The 27,395-nt window shown below is 48.5% G+C and overlaps 1 protein-coding gene across 2 annotated transcripts in view; it reads left to right on the top strand.

Annotated features, from left to right (window-relative positions):
- Nucleotides 1-27,395, top strand: part of LOC141208644 (stimulated by retinoic acid gene 6 protein-like) — a 198,403-nt gene that overhangs the window by 124,905 nt on the left and 46,103 nt on the right. For both annotated transcript variants that reach the window (XM_073664586.1, XM_073664577.1), the window contains one exon: nucleotides 5,396-5,477. In XM_073664586.1, coding sequence (XP_073520687.1) covers nucleotides 5,396-5,477 — 82 coding nt within the window. The remainder of the gene's footprint in view (nucleotides 1-5,395; nucleotides 5,478-27,395) is intronic.

Below are 27,395 nucleotides of genomic sequence, written 5' to 3'. Positions count from 1 at the left end.
TTCAAATTTTGCTCTAAAATGTAAAGCAGAAAATGTAATTGAATATTGCTGATTTTACCATGGAGGCTTTGCATAAGTGTCTATACACATAGGCCCCAATTCTTCATTGATTTTGCACTTGTTTTTTTATCTAGTTTTGTGTATTTTTGTCTATTATATATATGCTCACCTGTTTGTTTTTTTGCTTTCCACTTCGTGGGTGGACTCCAGCAGACTAGCATAGAGTCACTTGATTCATCAATTGTGACTTTCTAAAAAGTCGGAAAGTTTCGAGCAGCTTCACTTTAGTCCCTCTCTGGTATATTTTTGAGTACACCAAAATTTTGGAGCAATTTGCCACCAAAGTCACAAAAACAGTTTAAAAAAAAAAACAAATATATATATATATATATATATATATATATATATATATATATACACATATATATAAAGTTGTCAACCACTTTGAACAAAATAGTGCAAAAAAAATCCACAAAAAAACATGGGTAACGGCTGAGCATGAAAATTAGCTTATAGTTTGAAACTCTATTCTCTTTTAATTTAGGGTCCAAAGATTTCTTCATAGTTTAGGATTCCAGAGCTACAATACTTTTAGCAAATGGGAAAATCTTCACAATTTTCAAAATTTAAAAGGGTTGTCCAGGATTAACAGCAATGGCCAAAGTGAAAGTATCTGTGGTCACGTAACCTTGTGTGCTCCATACAGTGTACAGAACGGTGATGGAGAGCCATAGGCTGAGCTGCGGCTGCATTATTGACATGCAGTCACAGACAGCAATACTTCATAAATAGAGTTTGATTTTCAATAAAAAATCCATTAGAAAATTCATTATTAGTAACATGGAAAATACACAAAAAAGCGTGTTTAGGTCTCATTCAAAGCTGTGTAGAGGTAAGAAACATTTTTTTAAAGGCGAATTAAATTTAAAATGCAGAACGTAAAAGAATTAAGCCCCTCAAACACATTATATAGCTGTCGGCTGAAGGATGGTTAGGCTGATCATTCAGCTGTCAGCTAGCTCGCCCGCCCCTGCCATACACAGGAGCATTCACTCTACCAAGTGTTCTGCATGACAGCCGCAGACGGGCTTCTCTGGCCTTGGCTTATCTCTTAAAGAACAAAAGAATCAATAGTCTGAAATCAGACTTTGCCAGATCCTTATCTCCCTGGAGATTAGACTATTGGTTGAACCCATTGATATCTGTGGGGTTCAATGGAGGTTAGTCCAATGTTCATGGGAGCCTTAAAGCTATTAAATCTGCTATGGGAGGTAAGTCATAAATCAAGGGCAGGGTTGTACATATAGCCAATGTGACTTCAGACACTGACATCAAATAGGCCTCCATTTAGAGTATACAGGTCCCTTACCAATACATTGGCATCATTTGTAACTACATTTCTTATCTTCCTCTCTAAAGGAGATCTAAAAATATTCTCCTCAACTGGCGGTATCACTGAGCAAGACCATTGGTGTTGGTGTTCAGAGTGGGCAGTATTCCTCCAAAGTCCTTTTGTGTATTGAGAAATTGTATACAGAAATATTTGTCCTGCATTGACCCCAACACAAAATTATCGCCTTGACAGAAACGCTAATCTTTTTAAATGGTATAGTACTATTTAATAACACATATGGCCAATCCATCAAAGCTTTTACGCCAGTATCCTGGAGTAAAAAGCTTTGAAAAGGGACATCATTTTGGTACAACTGGAGGCTGCTCTAAAATTATGCGATTTTTGGCATTCTTACACTATTTTCACCAGGGGTGTGGCAACCTCTGCTCGTCAAATTCATGACAAGTGGGTGGCAGCAATCACTATACCACAAATCTTACTCCTGCAAGAACTGGAGTAGGATTTGTGGCGATGCCCGTCAGCACGTCTATGACGTGATCTTGGGGTGCCGATGGGTTGGCATGGCAGCCAGGGGTTTATTGAAGACCTCTGTGCCTGTCATGACAGTACTCCTGTGAAAGCCAACCACTTAATAAAATAAAAATTAAAAAAACAATCAATGTTTGTATCACCATAATCGTACTGACCTGGAGTATTATATCGATAGGTCATTTTTATCGTAAATCAAACACCCTAAATTGAAAAAAAAAAAAAACAATTGCGGAATTTCTCTTTTTTTTTTCATCACGCTTGGAATTTTTTTCCAGCTTTCCAGTATAGCACATGATAAAATGGATGATGTCATTCAAAATTACAACTTGTCCCGCAAAAAGTAAGCTCTCATATGGCTATGTCAGCAGAAAAATAAAAAAGTTATGGCTCTTGGAATAAGGGGAGGAAAAAACCAAAGCACAAAAACAGAAAATTGCCCGGTCGGGAAGGGGTTAATAATATTAAATAAAGTTTCCATTTTAATAGAGTCTAAAATCTTCCAGTGACTTGTTTTTGACAAGGCTTTATAGGAACTGTAGGGTTTGGTACTCACTGAGCTGCGTTTCAGGTAGGCACAGGAGTCAGTTTCTTAAAAATGTGCAAGACAGGTTTATTCAGGCCTCATAAACCGCCCTTGAAAGGTAAACAAAAGACAGCCTTGTCCGGCACAAAGTAACAAAACAGAAAGTAAACAGTCCAATACAATATGCCAGGTTCGCCTGCTCACGGTCAGTGTCCTATAGCACAGACACACTGGAGGTCTCCACACCTCCAGCCACAGACACTGAATGATACACTCTGTCTCCATTTTATACACACGCCCTGGGGTGGGGATATGTGAGCAGCCAATCCCACCCATCTCTTATGACTGCTCATAAAAACCATCCCTGGCACGCCCTATTAACCCTCTTAGCACTATGTGTGCTGGAGCATGCTTTCCCGGTTTTACATCACTGAAACTATCAACCTCAGCGATACATATCTCCCCTCAAGGACATGTCCGGCGGCCATCTTACAGAACATATAAATGGTAGACACTGGAGCCTTCAATAGGACCCTGGCTTCAATGATAATCTATTGGCACCCTGTGATTTCATCATAGGTGACGAGATGGGGTGCCAGAAGAATTCCTTCCTATCTGAAATTGATCATAAACTACACCTCAAATGTAGAACATGCTGCCACCACAGAATCCCAAATATACATGTTGCTATCTGACACTCAAAAGGCCAAACATTCTCAGAAAGGCTATAGATTCTTTAGGGACTGTAAGGACCATATTTATTAAAGTTTTAAGCTTTAAAATAAAAAGAATAGTGCTACAAGAAAAAGGTGTAACAAGACAAAATAAGATGACATACAAAGATGTGAAACAGTCATAAAATAAAAAGGGGAAAAAGCACAAAATGCATAAATGTTATCAATCTACAGATCTGGTTCCCTGAGGGTAGGAGAACGATGGAACATGCTCAGACCTGGCTGACGCCCAGCTTTGGACACCTTGCAATCTTTTCAATCATATTTATATGTTACTTCAATGTAAAAATGTCATGTCTGACTGAATTGTGAGTTTATAAAGGGGCAAATAAAATGTGTACTCAGTAATTCAATTTCCTATATTCACCCCTATTTGAAGGGATGGGTGATGTCCAGTTTGGATAAGCCATCTATCCATGTTTGAAGCTTCCAGATCTAGGTGTCAAAAATGACTCTCTCTAATCCAAGAGATAACCCCCCTCAGCTCTGGTTCCTGTTATCCCCACACCACAGCCTGTAATAAAAGTTCAAAGCTGTTTTGGTCTTTTGCACAAACTAACCATATGTATGTCAGACATATATAATTATCATACATGTTGCCCTACAGTCAGGTTCACGTGAGTTTACTCTATTACGCTAATGTGTACGAGTGCCTTTGTCCACTTCTATGTCAAAACTAACAAAGGGTTTCAGTGAATTTTCAATGTAAATCACACTCAACTTTGTCCACTTCTATGTCAAAACTAACAAAGGGTTTCAGTGAATTTTCAATGTAAATCACACTCAACAACAGGTATCTGAGAATTTCCTGTGTGAGGCAATACAAAGTTTCATTTTGACCAAATTTTACAAAGGTTTAAATGATTTGCAGACAATTCTGTTTCATTTGGGATTAACAGAAGCACTCACATGAAGATTTTATTTTTAATAAATCTCTGTATATGTGTATGTAATATAGTGTGAGTGTGTTATTATGCTCACATACTTCCGCCTTCTCTGGCATCCAGCGCTGTTCTGCTCCTCTTCTCAGTAACATCACCGCACTTCAGACTATACGAATCACTCTCTGCTCTATGTGTGAGCCGGAAGTCTCTTTACAATGAAAGCCTATGGAGCCTTGTTCTGAAGCTCCATAGGCTTGCACCGTAAAAGCCACTTCTGGGTCACGGAGAGCACAGTGTGAACCAGTGAGTCTGAAGAGCGGCGCCGTTACTGAGAAGAGGAGCGGAAAGACGCTGGATCCTGGAGAAGGCAGCAGTAGGTGAGTATATTAACACACACTACACTTGTACAGTATATTCAGATTACCGTATGTACTCGAGTATAAGCCGACCTGAGTATAAACCTAATTTTACCACAAAAAACTGGGAAAACTTATTGACTCAAGTATAAGCCTAAGGTGGGAAATGCAGCAGCTACTGGTACATTTCCCCATCCTGGTAAGCATTGCCCACTCATCCCCAATCCTTGTAAGCATTGCCCCCTCATTCCCAATCCTGGTATGCATGGCCCCCTCATTCCCAATCCTGGTATGCATGGCCCCCTCATCACCAATCCTGGTAAGCAATGCCCCCTCATCCCCAATCATGGTATGCATGGTCCCCTCATCCCCAATCCTGGTATGCATGGCCCCCTCATCCCCAATCCTGGTATGCATGTCCCCATCATCCCAATCCTGGTATGCATGGCCCCCTCATGCCCAATCCTGGTATGCATGGCCCCTTCATTCCCAATCCTGGTATGCATGGCCCCTTCATCCCCAGTCCTGGTATGTATGGCCCCCTAATCCCCTATCCTGGTATGTATGGCCCCCTCATCCCCAATCCTGGTATGTATGGCGCCCCTATCCTGGTATGCTTGGCCCCCCTATCCTGGTATACACGGAGGATCGCTGAGCCGCAGTGGTAGCCACGGTGCTGCTGACACTGTGCGCACTCTATTGAAGAAATTAATATTCACTCCTCTCCACTATCATGGGCGTGGAGAGGAGTGACTGTTCATTCTCCTTTAGCAGCGGGCACACATGGTAGCTGCAGAAGCGCTATCCACCACCGGAATGTATATACTGTACCCGAGTATATCAAGTACATATCCGAGTATAAGCCGAGGGGGACTTTTTCAGCCTAAAAAATGGGCTGAAAAAGTCAGCTTATCCTCAAGTAAATACGGTAGTTAAAAAAAACTTCATGGAAGTCCTTCTTTAAAGAAAACTATTGGTAATGTTAGTGATCTTCTTCATTATTTTATCTGTAGAAAACATATGAAGAGACTTTGGGTTGGAGAAAAAGGATTCCTTCCTGTAAAATTCCAAAACCCTTCATCCTCTCAGTGTGTGGTAAGCTTAGTTATATCGCACTACTTAAATCATTGTCTTAAAATAAACCTGTTAGTTCCCCTAAGCCTTCTAATCTGCTTTCACCGCCCCAACCATAGTGAATTAGAGCCAGAATTCAGCAATACAACCATGTCATTCATGTACCATCTTGTTATTCCTATTATTGCAACAACAGCTTTTATTGCCCTCACTCACTTATGCAAATTATCTTTTTCTAGTCCAATGAGGGGCTACCTTTAGGTGTGATTGACTCTCTCCATGTTGCCCATAGCATGTCTTCAGTGATGCCAATCATGCATTTACAGAAATTTGTACCTCCTTAGACAGGTACACTGAAAATATGCTGTGGTCAGCATGGAGAGAGTTAATCATGCCCATAGGGCTAGTGACTATCTATCAGCTCAGTCTGAAGTTGTTTGGATTTTGTGTCGGGTTTCTTTGCCACATTTTAAACCAATTTTTGTAGGGCTCTCTCACTAATTTTCTAGGACTGCCTGGAAGGTTGTTCACTGTTCCATGATTAGCAAACTTCATGATAACATTTAAAACTGCTGAAGCCAGAATCCAAGGTCTCTTGGAGATAGACTTGTACTTTTTAGACTGCTTGTGCTTGGAGATAATAGCATTTCTGGTCTGCTCAGACAGCTCTTTTATCTTTGCCTTTCTAAAAAAGGAACAGGGAATAAAACTTGCCTTTTTAAGCATAAAACCACCATTCATAGGCTAATTAATATTATGTGAGCACTGACTAGGTGGTTTCAAATTAAGCATAGTGAGTAGTGTTTAGCGAGCACTAAAATGCTCGGGTGCTCGAAGCTCGGGCCGAGCTCACTGTGATACTCGGGTGCTCGACCCGAGCAACGAGCCCAATGTTAGACTATGGGAGACCCGAACATTTTTGCGGCGGCTCCCCCGGCAGTCTGTAGAAAGCCTAAAAAGTGCCCAAAACGATAGTGACAGTGCTCAAATGACATGGGGACAGCATGGGGATCGCCCCTGGAAGCATTTCTGACCCCCAGGTCACTGCTGTCAACAACGTGGTCAGAGGTATTAAGCCACTTTTACAGGCTCACAATAAAACGTTCAAAAACGAAACTGAAACTGCTTTCCTGTGAAATATGTTAACCCCTTAACGACCATGGGTCTTTCTGTTTTTGTGTTTTCCTTTTTTGCTCCCCTTCTTCCCAGAGCCAGAACTTTTTTAATTATCGTTCAATATGGCCATGTGAGGGCTTATTTTTTGCGGGACGAGTTGTACTTTTAAACACCATCACTGGTTTTACCATATCGTGTGCTGGAAAATGGGAAAAAAAATCCAAGTGCAGTGAAACTGCAAAAAAAATGCAATTCCACAGTTGTTTTTTGGGTCCTTTTTTTACCACGTTCACAGATTGCTAAAACTGACCTGCCATCATTATTTTCCAGGTCGTTACGAGTTCATAGACACCAAACATGTATAGGTTCTTTTTTATTTAAGTGGTGAAAAAAAAATCCAAAGCTTGCTAAAAAAAACAAAAAAAATGACACCATTTTCCGAGACCCTTAGCTTCTCCATTTTTCGGGATCTGGGGCCAGGTGAGGGCTTATTTTTTGTGTGCCGGGCTGACGTTTTTATTGATACCATTTTGGGGTAGATCCGATGTTTTGATCGCCCGTTATTGCATTTTATTGCAAAGTTGTAGCGACCAAAAAAACTTAATTCTGGCGTTTAAAATTTTTTTCTCGTTACGCCGTTTACTGATTGTATTAATTCTTCTTTTATATTGGTAGATCGGGCGATTCTGAACGCGGCGATACCAAATATGTGTATGTGGTTTTTTTTATATATATATATATTTTATTTTGAATGGGGCGAAAGGGGGGTGACTTAAACTTTTATATATTTTTTATTTTTTTTATTTTTTTAAAAACTTTTTTTTACACTTTCTGCTTGCTTCTATAGTCTCCAGAGGAGACTAGAAGCAGCAGTTGTCTGATTGCTTCTACTGCATACAAGCGATGAGCAGATCGCTTGTATGCAGGAGAAATGCTCACTTGCTATGAGCGCTGACCACTAGGTGGCGCTCATAGCAATTGAGACATGACAACCACAGGCGTCTGCTGCAGACCCTGAGTTGTCATGCCCACCCATTGGTGACCCGCGATCACGTGACGGGGTCACTGATGGGCGGGGCTTAGGACTCCCGGAAGCGCGAGTTAAATGCCACTGTCAGAGATTTAACATATTAACAGCCGCGGGTGGATTGCGATTCCAATAATCAGCTGACATGTGCTCGCTTCAGTGCGGGCTCACCGCCGGAGCTCCCGCTGAACCGGCCTTCCCGACCTGGTGCGTACTATTACTGACCAAAAACAAAAATACTCCTCCACACCTTGGGCTATGTTCACAAGTAGCATTTTTTATGCGTTTTTGCACGTTTGTATTGCTTTCAACCGTGACAAATGCATTCACCGGGAAATGTCATTTTAACATTTTACAACCTTATCTGGCTATGTGCTGTGTGACACATGCATACAGTGCTAAAAGACATGGGAACAGCATGGGGAAGACCCCTGGAAGCATCTCTGACACCAAGGTCACTGCCTAAAAGTGTGCCCATCAGAAGTGATCCTTGCCGCATCAGAAGATGCAGACTTGCAACTATCCCCATGCAAGTCCTTGTCCCAGGGCAGTGTTCAATTGTACCTCCCCCATAACTTGCAATACAAGCGCAAGTATGCAGCCTGCCACCCACCCACCCCCCAGGCTGCAATACCATACTGCTAGCTTGCTTGCACTTGAAATTGGGCCTTTTAGGCATGTGGAGGTGGACTCTGGCCACCACGTCATGGCTGCGTCGGTAGCCTGGTATTCATACTCAGTCCCCAGCCGCCCGGCGGCCGGGTGTCCACACTTGGTCCCCAGCCGCCAGGAGACGGCCGGGTGTCCATACTCAGTCCCCAGCCGCCCCGCGGCTGGGTGCCCACACACAGTCCCCAGCCGCGTGGGGGTGGCCGGGTGTCCATAAACGGTCCCCAGCCGCCCCTATTTGTCCCGGTGCGCCTTATACACAAGCGCGCATACCAAAACATTACCTGTGCCCTCCCCAGTGCATTTAGTGGGAAGGACAGCCTAACCACAAACACGTGGACAAGTGAATGTGGCCAGGAATGGTCCATCTCACTGACGCCTTCACACTGGGTTAATATTGTGGAAGCCGGGACACAGTTGGACACTGGGATGCAACACGTCCTCCAGACATAGAGGATTGCGGGTCCTGGGTCAATCAGGCTTCAACACAAAGTTCAGAAGGTAGACAGCAGCAGTGGTCGGCCCCCTACACAACGAGTAAATTATTCATGATCATGAGGCCATCCACCTCCTTAGCTTTCTGTTCCTTTGAATGCAAGCGCATGTATGTAGTAGCAGCTAGGCCTGAAGTGGTCAGCGTTTTGGCGCATATTCTACCTCCTTCGAGGATTGCTGGATGTTTTCCTGCTCCTATCCCAGTTCTATGACTCCCGTTAAAACAAAGCTTCAGGTGATGAATGATGGATGAGATGGTGGCAAAGGAGAAAGAGCAGGAGGAACAGGGACCATTCACATCAATATCAGGCCAGCCAACCACACATGTCTTGTAGGAAATGTTTCTGTACCAAAAGGAGCGGTTCAGCTACACAGTTATAAGGCATACAGTGAATGCAATGCCTACCAAAAATTTCGAAGCACTCCAATGGCCCTTGGAAGTGACATGGAGGTCAGAGGACCTTAACTAAACCGTTTTTTCCATTTATAGCAACTGGGTCTCTTGTACACTGTTGGCCTAAGCAGGGAATGGAAGGCTTTCCAAAAATTATTAGGCACTGTAATGCCCCTTGAAACAGATGTGGATTACAGCATATTAAAAACCTTCTACCCATTATTGGGGAGTGGATCTCCCTTAGTGTTCGCCTATGCATTGAAAAGCAAAAGCTGACAAAAATTAGGAGGAAATGCAATGCCCGTTGCAAGAGTCGTGGAGGTTAGAGGTAATTAAAAACAACATGTCAATGCCCCTTGCAAGAGCTGTGGAGTTCAGAGTGGTTTAACAAGACGGTTTTAATGCCCCTTAGAAGAGACGTGGAGTTCAGAGTGGTTTAACAAGACAGTTTTAATGCCCCTTGGAAGAGATGTGGAGGTCACAGTAGCTTAACAAGATGGTTTTAATGCCCCTTGGAAGAGACGTGGAGTTCAGAGTGGTTTAACAAGACAGTTTTAATGCCCCTTGGAAGAGTGGTGGAGGTTACAGTGGAATAAAAAGACAATATCAATGCCCCGTGGAAGACACGTGGAGGTCACAGTAGCTTAACAAGACGGTTTTAATGCCCCTTGGAAGAGTGGTGGAGGTCGCAGTGGAATAAAAAGACAATATCAATGCCCCTTGGAAGAGTGGTGGAGGTTACAGTGGAATAAAAAAGACAATATCAACGCCCTGTGGAAGAGACGTGGAGGTCACAGTAGCTTAACAAGACGCTTTTAATGCCCCTTGGAAGAGTGGTGGAGGTCGCAGTGGAATAAAAAGACAATATTAACGACCCTTGGAAGAGACATGGAGGTCACAGTAGCTTAACAAGACGATTTTAATGCCCCTTACAAGAGCCATGCAGTACAGCATATTAAAAACATTATTCCCATTATTGGGGAGTGGGTCTCCCATAGTCTTTGCCTATGCCTTCCAAGCAAAAGCTGCCAAAAATTAGCAAGGGGGAACTTGCAATGTCCCTTACAAGAGCCATGCAGTACAGCATATTAAAAACATTATTCCAATTATTGGGGAGTGGGTCTCCCATAGTCTTTGCCTATGCCTTCCAAGCAAAAGCTGCCAAAAATTAGGACAGAGGAACTTGCAATGCTGGCAACATGGACCACGGTCACCCTGGTGGTATAGTGGTCGTGGAGGCTGAGGATAAGGAGAAGAGCAAAAAACAGCCAAAATGAGGAAGCGTATACCCATGTGTGGGTGTGAAGCGATGCATGGGAATACACCTCCCGAAATAACACAGTGGATTTGACTTTATGTTACTCTGCTGTCATTTGGTGGTGATGAGAAGTCTGGCCCAATCCAGCCCTTGTTCATTTTGATAAAGGTGAGCTTGTCAGCATTGTCAGTTGACAGGTGAGTGCGCTTATCAGTTATAATTCCTCCAGCGGCACTAAAAACACGCTCCGATAACACGCTAGCGGCAGGGCAGGCCAGGACCTCCAAGGCATACAGAGTGAGTTCATTCTAAGTGTCCAGCTTGGATACCCAATAATTAAAAGGCACAGAGGAATCACGGAGGACGCTGGTACTCCTTCACCATCTTTTGAAACTTTCCACTCCTTGTGAGAGTACCCTGCGCCTCAGGGCCTGTAAGCTGGGCAGGTCTCAGAAAACTGTCCTAGAACATTGACAGTGTTCCCCTGCCTCTGCTGGATTGGAGTTGCGTCTCTCTCGCCTGTATGCCTTAGTTGGGCAGCGAACTGTGACCTCTGCCGCTACCGTGTTCAGATGGGAATTTTTTTAATAGTTCTGCAGCAAGGGCCTTCTGGTACTGCCCCATTTTTGTAGACCTCTCCAACTCAGGAATAAGAGAGTGAAAGTTCTCCATGTAGAGGGGGTCTAAAAGTGTCATCAACCAGTAATGACTGTCACCCAACATTTTGACAATGCGAGGGTCACGGTTAAGGCAGCGTAACATAAAGTCAGCCATGTTTGCCAGACTGGTAACGGGCAAGACTTCCGTGTCCTCACCAAGATGACGACTGATAGTGTTGAGCGATCACTAAAATGCTCGGGTGCTCGAAGCTCGGGCCGAGCTTACCGTGATACTCTGGTGCTCGACCCGAGCAACGAGCCCAATGTTAGTCTATGAGAGACCCGAGCATTTTTGCGGCAGCACCCCCGGCAGTCTGTAGAAAGCCTAAAAAGTGCCCAAAACGATAGTGACAGTGCTCAAAAGACATGGGGGCAGCATAGGGATCGCCCCTGGAAGCATTTCTGACCCCCAGGTCACTGCTGTCAACAACGTGGTCAGAGGTATTAAGCCACTTTTGCGGGCTCACAATAAAACGTTCAAAAAGGAAACTGAAACGGTTTTCCTGTGAAATATGTTAAGGAATTTCCTTTCCAGGGTAAAAACTTGTGTATAAGGTAAAATAAATAACCAAAAACAAAAATACTCCTCCACACCTTGGGCTATGTTCACAAGTAGCATTTTTCATGCGTTTTTGCACTTTTGTATTGCTTTCAACCGTGACAAATGCGTTCACCGGGAAATGTCATTTTAACATTTTACAACCTTATCTGGCCATGTGCTGTGTTACACATGCATACAGTGCTGAAAAGACAAGGGATCAGCATGGGGAAGACCCCTGGAAGCATCTCTGACCCCCAGGTCACTGTCTAAAAGTGTGCCCATCAGAAGTGATCCTTGCCGCATCAGAAGATGCAGACTTGCAACTATCCCCGTGCAAGTCCTTGTCCCAGGGCAGTGTTCAATTGTACCTCCCCCATTCCTTGCAATGCAAGCGAAAATATGCAGCCAACCACCCACCCACCCGCAGGCTGCAATACCATACTGCTAGCTTTCACTTGAAATGGGGCCTTTTAGTTTGGAGGAGGCCGAAGCTGGCCACTACCTCATGGCCGCTTCGGCAGCGAGGTATCCATACTCTGTCCCCAGCCGCCCGGCGGCCGGGTGTCCACGCTCGTTCCCCAGCCGCCAGCTGGCGGCCAGGTGTCCATACTCGGTCCCCAGCCGCCCTGATTTCTCCTGTCACCTTCCCCCACACTTTTCTTAGCCTGGCCTGCTTTAGGGCAGCATTGGATGAGCCCACCAGAGAACCAGACTCCTCCGGTGGGCCCTGGCTTCTCCATCAGGGGAGTTGAGAGTGCCTAAGTGAGGAGCATGATGATGATGATAGAAGTTAGCATCTGCTTTGTTTTCTTGGAATGCAAGCGCATGTATGTAGTAGCGGCTAGGCCTGAGGTGGTCCGCGTTTTGGCGCATATCCTACCTCCTCCGAGGATTGCTGGATGTCTTCCTGCTACTATCCCAGTTCTATGACTTCCGTTAAAACAAAGCTTCAGGTGATAAATGATGGATGAGGTGGTGGCAAAGGAGAAAGAGCAGGAGGAACAGGGACCATTCACATCAATATCAGGCCAGTCAACCAGATATGTCTTGTAGGATATGTTTCTGTAGCCATAGAAGAGGTTCGGCTACACAGTTATAGGGCATACAGTGAGTGCAATGCCTACCAAAAATTTCGAGCCACTCCAATGCCCCTTGGAAATGACATGGAGGTCAGAGGGCGTTAACTAAACCTTTTTTTCGATTTATAGCAACTGGGTCTCCCGTGCACTGTTGGCCTAAGCAGTGAATGGAAGGCTTTCCAAAAATTATGAGGAACTGCAATGCCCCTTACAAGAGCCATGTGTGGCACCCCAGCGGTCTGCTCACCACAGTAATAGAGATATTACGTCGGAGAGAAAGTGGGAGGTTTCCTGGTCAGGATCCCTTAAACATGCAACATCCTCCTGCCCCAGTCCAGGGAGGGGAGAATTCTGCCCTTATAAACTGGATCTGGGGCGGGGTTGAGTGAGTCAGAGAACAGTCAGAGTCAGAGTGAGAGCAAGGGAAAGTAACAGCAAGGAGCTCTGTAGGAGCTAGGAGCTAAAGACCAGGGGCTGGAAGCTGAGCAGAGCTCGCCCTGGCAGAAGACAATAGGAACCGGACACAGGAGTCCGAAGCTGTGAGGACTTATATATCCAGCAGCAGAAACCAGCCGGCAGGGGATTTCAGGTCCTCTGGCCATAGAAGCCCGGAGGCTCAGTCACAAGCAAGGGACCAGCACCGCCGTCGTGGAGCGGAGGCTAACAGAAGGCCCCAAGTCACCAGCCATACGGGTGAGCACTACACGGTACACTCAGGGACGTGGGCTACTTCTACCCGCTTACAGCAAGGTAGCCAGGAAGAGTGCAGACAGACAGGGAGGCCTACAACTCCACCTGGCCAGGGGAACTCCTGCTTGCTCACAGACTGACCAGGCCTCTTATGCTAGCCAGTACTCCCGGGAGGGTCTACCTTATAATCATCTGTAAAGACCCTGAACTGCACTGCAAAGACTCTGAGTCGTTCCTGCTGCGCTCGTGCACCATCACCCCCATCATCCACACTCACTGCCCTGAGGCTATACTCCTCCTGAGGGGAGTTATCCCATTCTATGCTGCGCACACAACACCAGCCTCAGCGGTCTGCCTCGCAGCGGTGGTACTCCCTGACCGCAATCCACGGGTGGCGCAGTCGGACAATTAACCTCAAAACCTAAGAAAGACTGCCACTGGTTTGACCAGCCTGAGCCACGGGACCGGGTCACCGCCACGGAGACTACAGACCCCAGAGACCCGGCACCGGGTATCCCACACATGTGTACACACGGCCCAGGGGGCGCGTCACATGCAGTACAGCATATTACAAACATAAGTCCCATTATTGGGCAGTGGGTCTCCCATAGTATTTGCTTATGCCTTGCAAGCAAAAGCTGCCAAAAATTAGGACGGAGCAACTTGCAATGCCCCTTACAAGAGCCATGCAGTACAGCATATTACAAACATAAGTCCCATTATTGGGGAGTGGGTGTCCCATAGTATTTGCTTATGCCTTGCAAGCAAAAGCTGCCAAAAATTAGGACGGAGCAACTTGCAATGCCCCTTACAAGAGCCATGCAGTACAGCATATTACAAACATAAGTCCCATTATTGGGGAGTGGGTCTCCCATAGTATTTGCTTATGCTTTCCCAGCAAAAGCTGCCAAAAATTAGGACGGAGCAACTTGCAATGCCCCTTACAAGAGCCATGCAGTACAGCATATTACAAACATAAGTCCCATTATTGGGGAGTGGGTCTCCCATAGTATTTGCTTATGCTTTCCCAGCAAAAGCTGCCAAAAATTAGGACGGAGCAACTTGCAATGCCCCTTACAAGAGCCATGCAGTACAGCATATTACAAACATAAGTCCCATTATTGGGGAGTGGGTGTCCCATGGTATTTGCTTATGCTTTCCCAGTAAAATCTGCCAAAAATTAGGACGGAGGAACTTGCAATGCTGGCACCCTGGTGGTATAGTGGTGGTGGAGGCTGAGGATAAGGAGAAGAAGATTAAACAGCCGAAACGAGGAAGCCTATACCCATGTGTGGGTGTGAAGCGGTGCATGTGAATACACCTCCCGAAATAACACAGTGGATTTGACTTTATGTTACTCTGCTGTCATTTGGTGGTGATGAGAAGTCTGGCCCAATCCAGCCCTTGTTCATTTTGATAAGGGTCAGCTTGTCAGCATTGTCAGTTGACAGGCGAGTGTGCTTATCAGTTATAATTCCCCCAGCGGCACTAAAAACACGCTCCGATAACACGCTAGCGGCAGGGCAGGCCAGGACCTCCAAGGCGTACAGAGCGAGTTCATTCCAAGTGTCCAGCTTGGATACCCAATAATTAAAAGGCACAGAGGAATCACAGAGGACGCTGGTAGGATCGGCAAGGTACTCCCTCACCATCTTTTGAAACTTTCCACTCCTTGTGAGAGTACCCCGCGCCTCAGGGCCTGTAAGCTGGGCGGGTGTCAGAAAACTGTCCCAGAACATTGACAGTGTTCCCCTGCCTCTGCTGGATTGGAGTTGCATCTCTCTCGCCTGTACGCCTTGGTTGGGCAACGAACTGTGACCTCTGCCGCTAGCGTGTTCAGATGGGAATTTTTTTAAGAGTTCTGCAGCAAGGGCCTTCTGGTATTGCCCCATTTTTGTAGACCTCTCCACCTCAGGAATAAGAGAGTGAAAGTTCTCCTTGTAGCGTGGGTCTACAAGTGTCACCAACCAGTAATGACTGTCACCCAACATTTTGACAACGCGAGGGTCACGGTTAAGGCAGCGTAACATAAAGTCAGCCATGCGTACCAGACTGGTAACGGGCAAGATTTCCGTGTCCTCACCAAGATGACGACTGACCATGCTCTCCTCCTCCTCCTCCTCCTCCTCTTCCTCCTCCCCCCTGTCCTCAGGCCACCCACGCTGAACCGACGGTATGACACTTGTACTGGTACTACCGTCTACAACGCATGATAGCAGCTCCTGTTCTTCCTCCTCCTCCTCCTCCTCCTCTCCCTCATTGTCCCCCAATGTACGTTGGGATGAGATGAGGCTGGGCTGTGTGTAATCGCCCGCTACGGCTTCTTGATCCATCTCATCATACTCTGGCTGCAATGCTTCCTCTTTAATTCTCTGCAGAGAGCGTCGCAAAAGACAGACAAGTGGGATGCTGACACTAATGATGGCGTCATCGCCACTCACCATCTTGGTGGCCTCCTCAAAGTTTGTCAGGATGGTACATATGTCAGACATCCAGGTCCACTCCTGAGGTCTTATGTGTGGAGTCTGACCTGAATATCGACGGCCTTGTTGCAGCTGGTACTCCACAACTGCTCTCTTCTGCTCACAAATCCTTTGCAACATGTGGAGGGTAGAGTTCCAACGTGTGGGGACATCACACACCAGTCGGTGTGCCGGAAGCTGCAAACGCTGCTGCAACACAGCAAGGGCGGCGGAAGCTGTAGCCGACTTGCGAAAAGGAGCTGACAGGCGGCGTACTTTCACGAGCAGATCTGGCAACTCGGGGTACGATTTAAGAAACCGCTGAACCACGAGGTTAAGCACATGAGCCAGGCATGGTACGTGTGTGATCTCACCTCGCCTCAGAGCCGCCACCAGGTTACGGCCATTGTCACACACGACCATGCCGGGATGTAGGTTCAGCGGTCTCAGCCACAGATCTGCCTGCTCTTTCACAGCTGTCCACAACTCACAAGCAGTCTGAGGTTTATCACCTAAGCTTATGAGTTTCAGCACAGCCTGTTGCCGCTTGGCGGAGGCAGTACTGCAATGCTTCCAGCTTGTAACTGATGTGGTGATATCTGAGATGGAGGCTGAACATGAGGAGGAGGAGGAGGATGCGCAGGAGCTGTACACTGTGGGGGCAACTCTGACTGACATAGGGCCCGCAATCCTCGGTGTGGGGAGGATGTGTTCCGTCCCAAGGTCCGACTGGGTCCCGGCTTCCACTATGTTTACCCAGTGTGCCGTCAGAGAGATGTACCGTCCCTGGCCACAAGCACTTGTCCACGTGTCCGTTGTCAGGTGGACTCTCCCAGTAACTGCGTTGTTGAGGGCACGGCAGATGCTTTGGGACACGTGCTTGTGTAGTGCGGGGATGGCACACCGGGCAAAATAGTGTCGGCTGGGGACCGAGTACCGAGAGACGGCCACCGCCATAAGATTGCGGAAGGATTCCGTCTCCACCAGCCTAAAAGGCAGCATTTCCAATGCAAGCAGTCGTGAAATGTGTGAATTTAGGACTGTGGCCTGTGGGGCGTTAGCTGCGAATTTCCGCTTTCGTTCAAAGGTCTTGGATATGGACAATTGAACGCTGCGGTGGGACGTGGACGTGGACGTTGATGCTGTTTCTTGAGAAACTGCCATAACAAGTGAAGACTGAGAGGAGGGGGCATCTTTACATGCAGTATGGACAGGGGATTGCCTTGCACACACAACAGGGGGTTCTATTGCACGCACAACAGTGGAAGAAGCAGTGGTGACACCCGCTGACACTGGTCGTGGACCCTGGGTTTCGCCCCACAAAGTCGGGTGCTTTGCTGCCATGTGCCTGATCATGCTGGTAGTTTTGTCACCCCTGCTGATGCTGGCATGGCAGGTGGAACATATGGCCTTTTTGGGGTTATCAGCAGAGTCTTTAAAACAATTCCAGACTCTGGAAGACCTATCGCTTGTACTGGCAACGTCCCTCGTGTTGGTGTTACGGGGAACGGTTGCCTGCCTTCTGTCTGCGGCCACCACACTGCTTCTTCCTGCCTGTTGGGGTACTCTGCCTCCCTCCCCCTGTGTGCTGCTGGCCTCACTCTGCATGTCCTCCTTCCACGTTGGGTCAGTTACTAGATCATCCACCACCTCCTCCTCTTCCACTTGCGCACCACGATCCTCCTCCTCACTTCCTGGCAATTGTGTCTCGTCATCGTCCACCTCTTGTGACAGATTGCCAACGTCGACTTCCTGTGGCCGTGGCTGTTCAAATATTTGGGCATCGCAACATGGGATCTCCTCTTCCACCACTTCAAGCGTATCAGGCGTGGGGCCCAAATATGGAAATGGACCAGTGAACAGCTCTTCAGAGTGTCCAAGTGTGGGATCACTTGCTGTCTGACGACACTCAGCATGGTGGGAGGAAGGAGCATCAGGGTGAGGAGGAGTATGCGGTCGAGACTCACGGCTACTAAGAGTTGACCGTGTGGAAGACAGACCGGAGGTGGTGGTGCCCAGGTAACTGGAAGTATTGTCTGCTATCCAATTAATAACCTGTTCACACTGATCAGTTGTCAATACTGGTGTTGTTCTGTGCTTCCCTAGTAATTCGGTCAAGAAGTGGGAGCGAGAAGATGTGGCTGTTGGTTGTGGCACATTTTCACCTTGGCCACGGCCCCGTCCTCTGCACGAACCATCACCAGAACGTCCACTTCCACGTCCCTTGCCACGCGCCTTGCCCATTGTAAATGAAGTAAAATAGCTTACACTTGCACTATCAATGGAAAAAGGGTAATAAAGAGTAGATTAGAACCGTGGAAGAGGAAAACCACAGTTATTGTTTACTGGGGTATACCACACTTTTTTAAATAGAGATATTTGCGGCTGAACAGTGAACGACACACTCGAACTGCTTTTTTTTTAGATACCAAAGGCCCAAAACTGGATAGTACAGCGATTTGACCCGTGGAACTGCGAAACCACACTGGGATGTCGGGCCTACACAAGACTATTTTCAACAGATATATTTTTGTGTCACAACAGTCAGGAGACACTACTGTTTTTCTTTACGGAAAAAACTACCAAAACCTGAATAATAGAGATTTTTTACCGTTGGATGGCAAAACCACAGTTATTGTTTACTGGGGTATACCACACTTTTTTAAATAGAGATATTTGCGGCTGAACAGTGAGCGACACACTCAAACTGTTTTTTTTAGATACAAATGGCCCAAAAGTGGATAATACAGAGGTTTGAACCGTGAAACTGCAAAGCCACACTTGTATTTCTCGGGCCTACACCAGACTATTTTCAACAGATATATTTGTGTCTGAACAATCAGGAGACACTATTTATTTTTTACGGCAAAAAATGCCAAAAGCAGGATAATAGAGATTTTTTACTGTGCAACAGCAAAACCACAGTTATAATTTACTGGTGTAAACCAGGCTTTTTAAAATATATATATATTTGCGGCTGAACAGTGAGCGACACACTCAAACTGTTTTTTTTAGATACAAATGGCCCAAAAGTGGATAATACAGAGGTTTGTACCGTGGAACTGCAAAACCACACTTGTATTTCTCGGGCCTACACCAGACTATTTTCAACAGATATATATTTGTGTCTGAACAATCAGGAGACACTATTTATTTTTTACGGCAAAAAATGCCAAAAGCAGGATAATAGAGACGTTTTACCGTGGAACAGCAAAACCACAGTTATAATTTACTGGTGTATACCAGACTTTTTGAATATATATATATTTTCGGCTGAACAGTGAGCGACACACTCAAACTATTTTTTTTAGATACAAATGGCCCAAAAGTGGATAATACAGAGGTTTGTACCGTGGAACTGCAAAACCACAGTTGTATTTCTCGGCCTACACCAGACTATTTTCAACAGATATATTTGTGTCAGAAAAATCAGGGAGACACTATTTTTTTTTTTTACAGCAAAAAATGCAAAAAGCAGGATAATAGAGATTTTTTGCCGTGGAACAGCAAAAGCACACTTCTGTCTCTCTGGCCTACACCAGACTATTTTCAACAGATATATTTGTGTCTGAAAAATCAGAGAGACACTATTATTATTTTTATACAGCAAAAAATGACAAAAACAGGATAATAGAGATGTTTTACCGTGGAACATCAAAACCACAGTAATAATTTACTGGTGTATACCAGACTTTTTTAAATATATATATTTGTGGCTGAACAGTGAGCGACACACTCAAACTGTTTTTTTTTTATACAAATGGCCCATAGAACTGCAAAACCACACTTCTATTTCTCTGGCCTACACCAGACTATTTTCAACAGATATATTTGTGTCTGAAAAATCAGAGGCACACTTTTTTTTTGAGGGGGGGGGACACCAAAAGGTTAATAAGATGGGTATTTGTACATTGTGAAGGAGGAAAAAAAAAAGAGGATTTAGATTAAAAAAAGGATTTTTCCTAGCCCCCGGGACCTGGAGCTAAGTCCAGCAATTTCAGCAACAGGAGCAGCACACAGGACTGTAATGCAGCGTTTGCTGGTATAACCACTGCGTCTCCTATACAGCCTGCCTGCCTGCCTGATATACCTGGGATGGATATTAGTCCTGAGAAGGACTGTTTGTTTGTTCTGGCAGGCTTTACAGACCCTACACTAACTATTTTGCAGGATATATCTCTCCCTAAATCAGCAGCGCTGTCCCTACACTGTCTGATCCGGAGCAACTGTGTCCAAGATGGCGGCGCCCGGTTTTAAATACTCGAGGTGACGCTGTGCGGCCAGCCAATCACTGTAATGCCCACAAACAACATGGCTGCGGCATTACAGTGACTGGCTGGCAATCCCTGTATGTTCATTGGCTCTGTAAAGAGCGCCAAACATGCAGGGCGGAGACCCGAGCTCCCGCCCGACTAACCCGGAAATGCTCGGTGCTCGCCGAACATCCCGAGTAGCGTGATGCTCGGGCGAGTACCGAGCAGTGTCGAGCATGTTCGTTCAACACTAATAGTGAGCCATTAATAGTGTCATGTCCAAGCACTGGTTTCAATGTTATGTCTTTTTTTTCCAGCCAAGTTTTCATTTTTTTTATTTTTGTGCCTTGTGCTTTTTTGTATCGAACATGTGAGTTTACGTACAGCATATCCAAGCAGTTTCACTAAACACTTTATTTCAGGGTGTATTACCGTTGTGTACTTTACATGGAGTATTTAATACTTGGGTGTCAATAATGTTGACCAGAAGTTTAATGGTTCTTAAGGCTACCATACAACTTTGATAGTTGTTGCCTGAATGCTTGTTCGGCCTACAGCTATTCTTTCTAATTCCTCCATAAGTATGCACACTTGGCAAAGTGGGCATGTGTTTTCAATGGGAAGACGGAAAAAAAGCTGCCTGATGAGTCTTTTCCTGCTTTTTCCTATTGCAAACACATAGTTTCTTTGCACATATACCAAATGGAAGAAGAGAGGGATCCAGCTCAACGAACGGTGAACATTCTTTATGCACAAAAGTGCATGATAGAGGTTTACAATAGGATTCTCATGGTGATGGTTACATAGAAGGCGGTATCAACGCGTTTCGAGTGACGTCGCACCCTTATTCACTATTCGTTGAGCTGGATCTGTAGCACCCTGAGGATTCGGCTGCTACAGGGGTATTGCACCTCAATCCAGAGGTGTGATATTCCACTCCCGGGTAAGGATGGAGTGTGGAACTGAGCTCGGTAGGCTGCATGCACTACACACATCCCATTTCCGGGGAACAGACCAACGGTACTCCCACTTAGAAATGTGCAGGTACGACCGAGTCTGTTCCTGGCTGGAGTGGGAGGGGGGTGGTACATCCCAAGTAGTGTAGGGGCAGATAGGGGGAGCAGCCTGGGTAAAGATAGGAGCTCATTGGGTGCTGGTCACCTGAGCTCACACATAGAGGGATATATAAGGTGGGCACCAACTAAGAACAGGGTCAGTTGCAGAGAGAAAGTCAGCGAGCAGAGGAGAAGAGAGACCCAGAGTGAGAGAGGAGAAAGAGAGATCCAGAGGGGGAAACAGAAGAAGAGGACTCTAAGAACCCAAATTAAATCCCCGGGTGAAGAGTCGGCACAGGGTACCGGAACCCAAGCTGGTGGGGGCAAAAACACACCCCAGCCAGAGACCGGAGGCCGTGGGCAGCGTCTGCCACGGCCACCCACCACATCCACCACAAAGGCATACCACGTGGAGGGTCAGGGAACCCAAGGCCAAGGGTCTCCCAACAGAAGGCCCGAGGGAGCTGGACCTGGGTGGATCAATAGTGGGGACGGCCAGAGAAAGGACCGAAGGAGAGCTCAGGGTCACGCTCCGGACTTATTTGGGGGTTGGCTGGATCCAGAACCTGGTGGACGCAGCACGGCTCGGGAGGTCACTCGAAGCTGGAGTGACCGGAACATCAGCAGTGAGTAAACATCCTAAACTGCATAACCCGACTCTGTCTCTGATTGCCGTCTACACTGCATCACCACAACCCCCATCCTCTGCACCTGATCCCCCTGAGGCTATACCCCACCCGTTGGGGGTTATACCATCAAAAGCTGCACCTACACCATCAGCCTCAGCGGACCCTGCTGCAGCGGCGGCCATAGTGACCGCAATACAACGGGTGGCGTAGTCGACATTAAGAACTTATTAACATCTGTAGGACTGCCACATACAACTGAGTTTGACACCCTGGGCACGGACCGGGTCACAGCCACTCGGAAGACTACAACTCCCATCTGATCCGGCTCCGGATATTCCCCCTAAAGAATATGGCCCAGGGGGCGCGTCAACTTTGGCGTAGTCGGCAGGATTACGTGCCCACAACAACCGGGTACTGCGTGCCTGAAGAAAAGAACGAGTTTACCTCAAAAAGAAGTCTCCTGCCGGTTCCGGAGGGTCCCCGCCATCGGACCCCATCACCAGTCGATTCCAGCCGGTTGTCCGCCATTAACAGCTTTTTCCCGCCATCTGCAGAGTTTCCCGCCACTGGGAAGCGATTCCCGCCATTTCCAAAGGTTTCCCGCCTTGGAAGAGCGGACGCCATTATGGGCGTGCCAGAGGGTGGTGAGAGGCCACCTCCCATCGTGGGCCAGGACCGAAAATGGCGCCAAAAGTGGAAACCGCCCCCACCAACAGAGACTGTGATGCTAGAGGTGTCTGTCAGCGTGAAAGAACAGCCCCTGGAGCTGACAGTCACCAAGTGGCCCCGGGACCGCCCTCGAAGTGGGAGGAGACGAAAGGAGAGAGCAAAGATGGGTGTCGCTTGGAGCAGTCTAGAGCGAGCGCACCCGGAGGCAAGAAGCCTGGAGAAGAGTATCGGAGGAGCTTACCCGGAGATGGCGAGAAAGCAGAGCAGCACCGGCCCGTTGGCCAGGAGCCTGCTAGAAACCGAGGAGGGAGAGCAGAGCAGCACCGGCCCGCTGGCCAGGAGCCTGCTGGAAGAAGAGCAGAGCAGCACCGACCCGTTGGTCAGGAGCCTGCTGGAAACCACGACCCCACTAGGCCTAGTGGAGGTCCTCGCACAGCTCCCCCGAGACCGGGAGTGTGCACAGACTGCCCTGGAGGGCCTCGCACGGAGGATGGCCCGGGTACAGCGAGAGACATTGGCGGAGTGGAGCCGGGAGATGGCCCAGCAAACCAAGACCCGGAGCACGCCAGCCAAGATGAGGAGACAGACCGCCTCTGAGGATGGCGCGGGAGGACCCAAGGCCGGAGACGGCGCCGAGAAGGGAGCCGAACGCATGGAGGCAGGTAAAGGGGACGTCTATACCCCAAACCGGGAAACCGCGTACCTGCCCCAGCTCCCCGTCGCAGAGCCCGAAAGTCCCCCTGCTGTGCCCGAAAACGCCATGTCACCGACGCAGACTAGGCCCCAACCGGAAGCCGCCGCCGCGACCCCTGTGACGCCATGCGCAACGACCCCGAGCGTGGCCAAACAGGAAGCAACACCAGCCTGGTCGCAGGGCCTAGAATTCCCGGGCGTCGCATCACCAACAGCGCCCCCTACCTCCGCGGAGCCTCTGGCCTGGCCGCAAGGCCAGGTAGCCCAGGGCGCCGCCGTCCTAACGGTGCCCTTCACCTTCCAGGTGCCCCAGGCCTGGCCGCAAGGCCTGGGTAACCCGGGCGCCACCACCACCGCGCCCGCGCCCGTAAAACCAAGGGTGCCGCGTCTGGGAGAGGACTTGTTTGCCCAGCACACGTGGCCGGACGGGCAGCCTTTCATCTGGCCCCAGGAATATTATGGACTGGAGCACCAGAGGAGGGTTGGGGCCATGTGTGCACCCCTGATTCCGGCTCCGAAGCCCGTGATAAGGATCTCGCCCCCGCTTGAAGAGACCCAATTTGAGTGGGACCCCACCGGAGAAGATCTAATGGGGTTCACTCTAGAAACCCGGGCAGCTGCAGCGGAGCGTGCTGAGTGCTGCCGACAGCAGCTCGAGGAGTTTGCGAGGGAGCGGAGAGAGAGGCGGGTCCGGGAACAACAGGCCCAAATAAGGAGCGCCGAGCAGAAGAGCCGGACCAGGAGGGACCCCCGTGCAGCGCACAGTCCCCGCACCACCGGGACTGTAATCAAGTTCAGCATGCAGCACGGGTGGGGCTTCATCCGAGACCACAACACCCCCGGCGACGTCTTTGTCACGCGCAGAGACGTGGAGTCCCATCTGCCGGAGGGGCACAGAGGTCGTGACCTTTACATCGGGGACGAGGTCACCTTCACCCGGCACAAGTGTGCCAAAGGACCTTACGCCCTCCATGTGCATCGCCTGACAGAAGAGGAGCTGCGATGTGAGGAGGAAGAGCAAGAGGACCCGGACGGGTCTGAAGCTAAGATCCCCAAAGAAAGAGCAGGAGGAAGACGTCGTTAAGTACAGCGGAGCAGGTGCTGTAAATAGTTACCCGACCGGGGTACAAAGAAACTGTTACTGCAAATATAGTCCCCGTTGGGACCAGCAAGTGTGAACTGTTACCCGTATTTCCCTTAATCCCACTGACCGAGGACTGAGAGCGGTCATTCCTCCCCAATACCTGGCTGAGGACTGAGAGCGGCCACCTTCCCTTTTTGTATATAGTTGCGCGTCCTAAAGCGCCCCCTACCGGTTTTATAGGAAAACCATTTGTCTAGAGAGACTGTCGCACTTTACCCGGTCACACGTTGCACAGTGACCGGAGGAGGAGCCAGAGGCGACGAGAATGTTTTATATATATATAATGTTTTATATGTTTTATATGTTTATGCAAAAATTTGTATGTTTTGGTGTTTTGTCTTACAGCCCGAGGACGTGCTGTGATTTACCAGGGGGGAATGTAGGACCCTGAGGATTCGGCTGCTACAGGGGTATTGCACCTCAACCCAGAGGTGTGATATTCCACTCCCGGGTAAGGATGGAGTGTGGAACTGGGCTCGGTAGGCTGCATGCACTACATACATCCCATTTCCGAGGAGCAGACCGACGGTACTCCCACTTAGAAATGTGCAGGTACGACCGAGTCTGTTCCTGGCTGGAGTGGGAGGGGGGTGGTACATCCCAAGTAGTGTAGGGGCAGATAGGGGGAGCAGCCTGGGTAAAGATAGGAGCTCATTGGGTGCTGGTCACCTGAGCTCACACATAGAGGGTGTATATAAGGTGGGCACCAACTAAGAACAGGGTCAGTTGCAGAGAGAAAGTCAGCGAGCAGAGGAGAAGAGAGACCCAGAGTGAGAGAGGAGAAAGAGAGACCCAGAGGGGGAAACAGAAGAAGAGGACTCTAAGAACCCAAATTAAATCCCCGGGTGAAGAGTCGGCACAGGGTACCGGAACCCAAGCTGGTGGGGGCAAAAACACACCCCAGCCAGAGACCGGAGGCCGTGGGCAGCGTCTGCCACGGCCACCCACCACATCCACCACGAAGGCATACCACGTGGAGGGTCAGGGAACCCAAGGCCAAGGGTCTCCCAACAGAAGGCCCGAGGGAGCTGGACCTGGGTGGATCAATAGTGGGGACGGCCAGAGAAAGGACCGAAGGAGAGCTCAGGGTCACGCTCCGGACTTATTTGGGGGTTGGCTGGATCCAGAACCTGGTGGACGCAGCACGGCTCGGGAGGTCACTCGAAGCTGGAGTGACCGGAACATCAGCAGTGAGTAAACATCCTAAACTGCATAACCCGACTCTGTCTCTGATTGCCGTCTACACTGCATCACCACAACCCCCATCCTCTGCACCTGATCCCCCTGAGGCTATACCCCACCCGTTGGGGGTTATACCATCAATAGCTGCACCAACACCATCAGCCTCAGCGGACCCTGCTGCAGCGGCGGCCATAGTGACCGCAATACAACGGGTGGCGTAGTCGACATAAAGAACTTTAGTAACATCAGTAAGGACTGCCACATACAACTGAGTTTGACACCCTGGGCACGGACCGGGTCACAGCCACTCGGAAGACTACAACTCCCATCTGATCCGGCTCCGGATATTCCCCCTAAAGAATATGGCCCAGGGGGCGCGTCAGATCCCTCTCTTCTCCCATTGAGTGCCTCCATGCTTTCACACGACATTTCCGGGCTCTGAACAGGCTAAAGATATACCAAACGGTGAGCTGGATGTTTCCTTATGACGCGCCCCCTGGGCCTGTGCTGTTCAGGGGGATACCCGGAGCCGAATCGCTGGGATACTGGGGGTTGTAGTCTCCGTGTGGCGGTGACCCGGTCCGTGCCCAGGATGGTCAAACCAGTGGCAGTCTATTTGTATTGTAATAAGTGTCCGACTACGCCACCCGTGGATTGCGGTCAGTGGGGACCGCCGCTGCGCTGCAGACCGCTGAGGCTGATGTTGTTTGCGCAGCCGAGTATGGGATGACTCCCCACGGGAGAAGTATTGCCTCAGGGCAGCTAATGTGGAAGATGATGGGAGTGATGGTGTGAGGGTCCCAGTGCTAATGGTGCAGGAGCGGCAAGGAATCACAGAGACGTGAGGTGCAGTTCAGGGTCTTTACTGATGGTACAAGGCAGACCCTCCCGGGAGTACTGGCTAGTATAAGGGGCCTGGTCAGTCTGCGAGCAAGCAGGAGTTCCCCTGGCCAGGTGGAGTTGTAGGCCTCCCCATTTATCTGCACTCTTCCTGGCTACCTTGCTGTCAGCGGTTACAAGTAGCCCACGTCCCTGAGTATACCGTGTGGTGCTCACCCGTATGGCTGGTGACTTGGGGCCTTCTGTTAGCCTCCGCTCCTGGATGGCGGCACTGGTCCCTTCTTTGTGACTGAGCCTCCGGGCTTCTATGGCCAGAGGACCTGGAATCCCCTGCCGGCTGGTTTCTGCTGCTGGGTATATATCAGTCCCCACAGCCTCGGACTCCTGTGTCCGGCTTTAGTAACTTCAGCCAGGGCGAGCTATATCTCTGCTCACAGCCCCTGGCCTTCAGCTGCTGCTCCTACAGAGCTCCTGTTCTCACTTTCCCTTTCCAGGCTCTGACTGCTCTGCTTGTTCTGCAGGCTCTGTCTCTGTCTTCACTCTCTAATCCCGCCCCAGACCCAGTTTATAAGGGCAGATTCCTCCCCTCCCAAGTCTGGGTGGGAAGTGTTGCATGCTTAGGGCTCCTGACCAGAGAAACCTCCCACTTGCTCTCAGACATAATATCTCTATTACTGTGGCAACCAGACCCCTGGGGTGTCACATTCCCCCCTAGTAAATTTTAGTACTCCGGGACTAAGCACATTTTTAAAACATAATAACAGGGTATAAACAATAATACGATAACATATTTACAAGAAGCTTTAGTTCTTTAAAGGTCACGGCGTGTCCGCAACCGGGTGTCCATATCACCCAAGGTGAAGCTTTAAGCGAAGTAGGGGACCTGTCCAAAGCAAACCCCTTGCGTTTTCCTTGGGCGTGGCTGCAAGGGTAGACTAACTACTTTGGGCTGCAAGGAGGCCACGCCAGACAGATTTTCTCTTCCGCGGCCGTCTTCGCAAGAGGCACCAAGGTGCAACTATCTACAAAACTGTTCCGGTTATCCAGCGTCCATAACCTGTTAGTCCATAAAAATCTGCAGGGT

This window comes from Phyllobates terribilis, unplaced genomic scaffold (genome assembly GCF_046119375.1).
Source record: "Phyllobates terribilis strain yellow unplaced genomic scaffold, ASM4611937v1 Scaffold_1__5_contigs__length_1240528914, whole genome shotgun sequence".
In the NCBI taxonomy this organism is placed as follows: domain Eukaryota; kingdom Metazoa; phylum Chordata; class Amphibia; order Anura; family Dendrobatidae; genus Phyllobates; species Phyllobates terribilis.
Note: the sequence above shows the minus strand (reverse complement) of the source record. Positions and strands in the feature narration are given on the sequence as shown.